Raw genomic sequence first — 6,722 nt, forward strand, 5'->3', positions numbered from 1 at the left:
TTCTCACATCTGCTTTGGTCTTTTTATGGCATCAAGCGTGTACAGTATGAGCCAATCAGTGGCAGTAATGACAGAGCATGCGCTGTTACGCAAAAACCGCGATAGAGGAAGCCGCGGAAGTCGAAGCGCGAAGGCGAGGGTTCACTGTATATCCATTGTGTTGAGCACATTTGTACATTTGTTGCCAACATTCTCAAAATATTTTCTTTCTACTTGAGTCCTTGGCATCAGCTTCGCATTTTTTCCCTCATGAACCCGTGATAATTTGTAAATTTTTTTTTTTTCATGTCTTACATTTTCTTGACTGCTGCTTCCATGGCTATTAATGGCAGATCGAAGCAAGACGAAATCCTTGATAATAACAAGTTTTCTATCCTTATGTGCTTATCGGCCCAGTTGTGAGAATTTTTGTTTTCTTTCTATTAAGTTGTAGTTCATTTTGATCTTTGACCTTCATCTGTAAGTGCTTCAAGCCCTCTTCACTTTCAGCAAGGAATGTTGTGTCATCAGGTTGTTAATGAGTCTTCCTCCAATCTTCATGTCACTTTCTTCTTCACATAGTCCAGGTTCTCATATTATTTGCTCAGCATACAAATTTAATCAGTATGAAAAAAGGATGCTTACACCTGGTGACATAGTGGTTAAACACCGGGTTCCCAACTTCCCTTATTTGAAATCATGCACTAGCCCCTTCCTCTGTTAAACAACTGCCTCTTGGTTTGTGTATGAGTTCCCCATTAGCACAATTAAAATAAAACAAGAAACCAAACTCATTGCCATCGAGTTGATTCCAACTCATAGCAGCCCGGTAGGACAGCGTAGAACCGCCTCGTTGAGTTTCTGAGACTGTCACTCTTACTTGTAGCGGTAGAAAGGCCGTCTTTCTCCCACCCAGCAGTCGGTGCTTTCAAACGCCTGACCTGGCGCGGAACCACTACAGCAATGACGTGGTCTGCAATTCCCATTATCTACCATGTTAACCCTTGGATTTGTGATCACCCACACAGTCAAAGACCTTTGCCTAGTCAATAAAGCAAAAGTATGTCCCTCATCGAAGCTGCAGTTGCTTCCACGTAGCTGCTGTAGTCAAAAAAGAGCCCACAGTGAGTTTTTCTTGACAGTCGCCGTTCGGGTTACTGTAGCCGATCAGCAACATTTTAGGAAAAGACATTCCCTTACCGTGTCAGCCATTCTAGTCAGAGTGAGTCCTTCATTAAAACGGGCATGCTTTCTGAAGCCAGCCGCAATGCCGACGACGGCTTGCATGTACAGTAAGCACAGTGAGGGCTGGGAAAGTCACGGACCTGAAGCTTAATCAGGACTGAAGCTGAAGCACACAGTAAGAGCCACCTCATGTTGAAAGCTGAAACGCTTGATGCAGGTGTCCTTAAAAATATAGGTTATATGTAGATCCGATAACAAGGATCTACATATAACCTCCTCCCTGGAGGACAGACAACAGAAAAGTGGGTGAAGGGAGACGTCGGACAGTGCAAGATATGACAAAATACCAATTTATAAACTATCAAGGGTTCATGAGGGAAGGGGAAGGGGGGAGGGAGGGGAAAAATGAGCTGATGCCAGGGGCTTAGGTGGAGAGCAAATGTTTTGAGAATGATGAGGGCAATGAATGTACAAATGTGCCTTACATGATGTATGTATGGATTGTGATAAGAGTTGTAAGAGCCCCTAATAAAATGATATATATATATATATATATATATATATATATCGGCTGGTCTCCAACCTTAGTTACTGAGGAGCAGTCAGGTCAGGTCATCCAGGACTATTGGTGTTCTGTTCTCATCCCAACTGTGCTGAAGATCCCAGGATACCTGAGATTGGTGATCTCTGGTGGAAAAAAACTGTGACAGAGAGCGGAACCACGTGCCCTGGGACCTGGATATCCTTGCTTTTCCTGCTTGTTAAAGAAATTTGAAGAAGTAGTTGTGCTTTTTAAAAATCTGGCTTGTAAAACAGCCTTGAAATGTGATGAAGCACAAAAGAACTAAGAGTTTTGAGCATTGAAGCACTATGAGAAGAAAGAACTCCAAGCAGGCCATTTTATATGCAGCAGAAACATTTTAAAATGTACCTGGCTTACTAAATAAAAAGACTTGTGGGAGTGGAAAAAGTAAAGCAAAAGTAAACATCTGTCTTGTATTCTCTACTTTCAGGCAAGATCCATCTGACATCAGCAATGATATCCCTTGTTCCACATCCTCTTCTGAATCCAGCACTTCTGAATCCAGAACTAGCAGTTCCCTGTTAATGTACTACTGTAATCACTTCTGAATTAGCTTCAGCAAAAATTTACTTGCAGGTAATAGTTCCGTTTCCACACTCTGTTGGATTGCCTATCTTTGGGGTGGGCACAAATAGAAACCTCTTCAAGTCTTTTGACCAGGTAGCTGTCTTCCCCATTTCTTGGCATAAATGAGTGAGCACTCCCAGCATTGCATACATGTGTTGTAACATTCCATTGCTTGCATGTGGAAGCCTTCGGTATTGAAACTGGAAGCTGGAGCTTGTTCTCCAGTTCTTTCAGCTTGAGAAATGTAGCGTGTGGCCTACCTTTGGGCGTTTTAACTCCAGGTCTTGGCACATTTCATGTTAATACTCTGCCTTCTTGAGCTGTCCTGTGAGCGCTTCCGTTCAGATCTTTCATGTCATCGCCTCTATCTTTCACGTTAGCCACTCGACAGTCTAGCATACGTTTTAGAGTTTCTTCTCACATCTGCTTTGGTCTTTTCTTTCCTTCCTGTCTTTTTAAAGAGCTTTTTTTTGCCTTGTGTATGATGTCTTTGATGTCATCCCACAACTCCTCTGGTCTTTGACCTTTAGTGTTCAGTGAGTCAAATCTATTTGTATTCAAGTGGAATACACTTAAGGTCATATTTTGGATCTTGTGGACTTGTTTTCATTACTTTCAGCTTCAACTTGAACTTGTATTGGAGCAAGGGTTCCACAATTGGCCCAAGCCTTGTTCTGATTAATGATCTTGAGCTTCTCCACCGTCTCAGATGTAGTTGATTTGATACCGTTGTATTCCATCTGGCAGGATCCTAATATTTTGTTGCTGTTTATGTTGTTGGAAAAAATGGTATTGCCAAAAGAATAGGGCATTGGTATTGTAAAATTCTATTATGTGATCACCAGCATCCTTTTTGTCCCCAAGGCTGTGTTTCCCAATTGCTGTAATTATTCCCATCACCAGTAATTATCCATGCATTTTGATAAACTTCAGACTGTAGAAGATGGTAAAAATCTTTAATTTCTTCATCTTTGTCATTTGTACTTGGTATGTAAATTTGAGTAATAGTCATTTTAACTGGTCTTCCTTCCAGGCCAATAGATAATAGTCTGTCATGGACAGCACTACACTTTCTGATCTCAAAATATTCTTTTTGATGATTAATGTAACATTATTCCTTTTCAACTTATCTTTCCCATCATCATACACCATATGAATGTCCAATTCAAAATGTGAACACCTGTCCTTTCAGCTAACAAATGGATAAGATCTTGATCTTTGTGTGGTCCATTTCTCTTTTGACATCTTTAAATTTTCCTAGATTTTTTCTAAGATTCATACTTTACACGTTCACGTTCTGATTATTAATGGCTGTTTGCTGCCGGTTCTGCTCATGTTGAGTTGTGCTACTTCAGCAAATGCAGGTACTGAAAGCTTTACTTCTGGTCAACTCTACTTTGAAACGGCAGCTCTTCCTCAGTAGTATTTTAAGTGCCTGTCAATTTGACAGGCTCATTTTCTGGCACTGTGTCAGATAATGTTCTGTTGCTATTCATAAACTTTTCACTGGCCCATTAATTTTTTTTTTAAGAAGTAGATTGCCAAGTCCTTCCTTCCTAGTCTGTCCCAATATGGAAGCTCCTCTGAAATCGAGGTGAACCCACTGGCCTTTGAAATACCAGTGGTATAGCTTCCAGCATCACAGCAACACACACGGCACCATAATTCAACCAACTGACAGTGGAGGGGTAATCATATTCTATAGAGAGATTACAAAGTTAATTATCTTTTTGTGTGGTTGCAAAATTTGTTTTTGTTATTTATAGTAGATACATAAAATGTTTGAGTGCACACAGAATATCTCACATCTGGATACATTCTGGGACTGAATTCCTTCCGGAAAACAAAATGCATTTGTAATTGTGTATGCTGAGTTATCAGGAAAACAAAATGCATTTGTAATTGTGTATGCTGAGTTATCAGGAAAGAATGTTGTGTTGTTTGTTTGTTTTAACTGGGTTTCAATGAGAACAAAATTCTTTCACGTTTTATAACTATAATGATTAGAAGAACTTTCCATTTTGCCCAGTACATTTCAAATCTTCTTCTTCCTTCACCATCCACATACTCTAGTGGGGCATCAAAGGGCATGTTCTTGTCAACCTGTAGTTGAGAGTAGTCATGTCAGTGTTGTATCCTTAAACTCAAGAGGTGGCCAACAGGTAGCTTTTGCAGGCTATGCGTACAGAACTTAGATATTCCGTCTGGGGTATCCATGTGTACATGTGTGAGGTTCTCAGAATGTGAGATGGAGCTTGCTATAAGAGGAAAAGGAGGGTAAGCTATAGGCCAGTTTTCCTTATGCTACCATGTTATGGTTCAGAATTTTAGAGATTGAACGTTCCAAATTCAGACCTAATGTTCTTGTCAATGTAAGTGATAGAATGTATTTTCCTCAACAGTTTATTAGCTTGGTTTATAACATTTAAATATTTAGCCTTATAGTATGTGCTCTTCTCTTTGTACTTTTGCCTCAGATTGGGAATTTGGGGAAAGGGAGGATATATATCTTAATATTCCCTGGTCATACAGATAATTTATATTTTAGGCCGCAGAACTTAAAGCCTCATGGGATTTTTTAACCTAGGGATGAGCCTGACCATCATCACATTGGTTTATAGAGCTGAAAGAGGGCAGTACTGTGTCCTGAAGGACTGTTTGCAACGAGCGAGTCTACCTCCTCAGCACATTCTATAGAAAAGGCCTGTTAGTCATAGCTACAAGAATGTCACATAGCTTCCGCTACTTCAGGATGGTATAAAGATGTAGAAATCACAGACTAAACACAAAGGACTCACTGCCGCCAAGTCAATGCTGAGTCAGCATCCCCTATAGGACGGGAGAACTGTCCCTATGGGTTTCCGAAACTGTAGCTCTTTACAGGAGTAGAAAGAACTACAACCTTCCATATGGATTACAACTCAATGTAAAGAGGACCACAGTCCTTCACAACTGGACCAATAGATAACATCATGATAAATGAAGAAAAAAATTAAAGTTGTCAAGGATTTTGTCTTACTTGGATCCACAATCAATGCTTATGGAAGCAACAGTCAAGAGATCGAAGGACACATTGCACTAGATAAATCTACTGCACAGACCTCTTTAGAGTATTGAAAAGCAAAGATGTTACTTTGAGGACTAAGCTGTGCCTGACCCAAGCCGTGGTATTTTCGATTGCCTCATATGCATGTGAATGTTGGACATTAAATAAGGAAAACTGAAGAAGAATTGAGGCATTTGAATTGTGGTGCTGGAGAAGAATGTTGAAAGTACCATGGACTGCTAAATGCACAAACCGATCTATTTTGGAAGAAGTATGGCCAGAGTGCTCCTTGGAGGCAAGGATGGCAAGACTTTGGACATGTTGTCAAGAGAGACCAGTCCCTGAGAAGGACATCCCATTTGGCAAAGTGGAAGGGCAGTGGAAAAGAGGAAGGCCCTCCAGGGGATGAGTTGACACCTATGTGCAACAATGGGCTCAGGCATAGGAACAATTGTGAGGATGGCGCAGGAATGAGCAGTGTTTCCGTCTGTTGTGCATAAGGTCATTATGTGTTGGAACCAACTCAGTGGCATCCAACAATGACAACAATCCCAAAGTTTATCACACAGATGCCAAAGCTTTCTTGAGTGAGTAGTTCAGCCCCGTTCTCCATGTAAGGCTTTTGACAAAGGGCATAGGGAGGCAGATCTTGAACTCTTAGATTCTATTTTCTTATTGGGTACAGTAGTTCCTAGAACTGTGCTGATGAAACCTGGTCCAGGGGATTTTCTTTGTGGGTTTACCACTCACCTGACACAACATTTGGCATATATACTCATGTGTCCCTCTGTCTCTGCAGCCTGTGAAGCCTCGCACGCCAAATCCCTGGTCACAGAGTCCAGTCCTGGCCCCGAACAAAAGAGGCAGATGTCACCCATCAGTGCTTGTCAAAGATCTACGCACCAGCCGAGAAAAGAGACTAGCAATGGGGCCATTTGAATTTCCTAACAGCTCAGATCTCAGCTGGATAAAAGAAGAGAGAGAAAACTTTTCCCTACAAGGTCATGTCCTCCCACCCTGGGAGAAAAAGATCTATCTCTAGGCTGGGCCCTTCTCTTGTTCCAGGGTGCTGGCAACAGTGGACCTGACTACCTTCTGCTTCCTTAATATTGTACAACCTCTTTGATTGTTATGTTTATAAAGAGGAGGCTATATAACAATATGCCTGTTTTCTTTTGTGCACTGTTTGCACAATGGGCTAGAGACACGGATTTGTTGTAATTACATGAGGTGATAGAACATATTTCTTGCATAACTCAGAAAGGTCATATATTAAATATGACCTGGAGCTCTAAATTTTGCTAGTGTAAAAAGGCCCAGCATCTTTATCTCCTTTAGTTTTGATTGTACATATAAAATATT

At 40.9% G+C, this 6,722-nt stretch overlaps 1 protein-coding gene and 1 non-coding gene across 3 annotated transcripts in view; both read left to right on the plus strand.

Annotated features, from left to right (window-relative positions):
• Positions 1-6,520, plus strand: part of HEATR4 (HEAT repeat containing 4) — a 54,404-nt gene extending 47,884 nt beyond the window's left edge. The window contains exon 19 of one of the 2 annotated variants that reach the window (XM_045287787.1): positions 2,178-2,216. In XM_045287787.1, the coding sequence (XP_045143722.1) occupies positions 2,178-2,192 (15 nt within the window). In that variant the 3' untranslated portion in view covers positions 2,193-2,216. Of the gene's footprint in view, positions 1-2,177; positions 2,217-6,159 lie in introns of those variants that run through there. The other variant, XM_004699024.2, reaches the window with a different exon arrangement.
• LOC115868861 lies at positions 1,041-1,173 on the plus strand. The gene has a single exon (XR_004045827.1). It is a non-coding gene; the product is annotated as a small nucleolar RNA SNORA16B/SNORA16A family (small nucleolar RNA).
• Positions 6,521-6,722: the final 202 nt, after the last annotated feature.

This window comes from Echinops telfairi, unplaced genomic scaffold (genome assembly GCF_000313985.2).
Source record: "Echinops telfairi isolate 266 unplaced genomic scaffold, ASM31398v2 ScPeMD7_18;HRSCAF=68, whole genome shotgun sequence".
Taxonomy (NCBI): domain Eukaryota; kingdom Metazoa; phylum Chordata; class Mammalia; order Afrosoricida; family Tenrecidae; genus Echinops; species Echinops telfairi.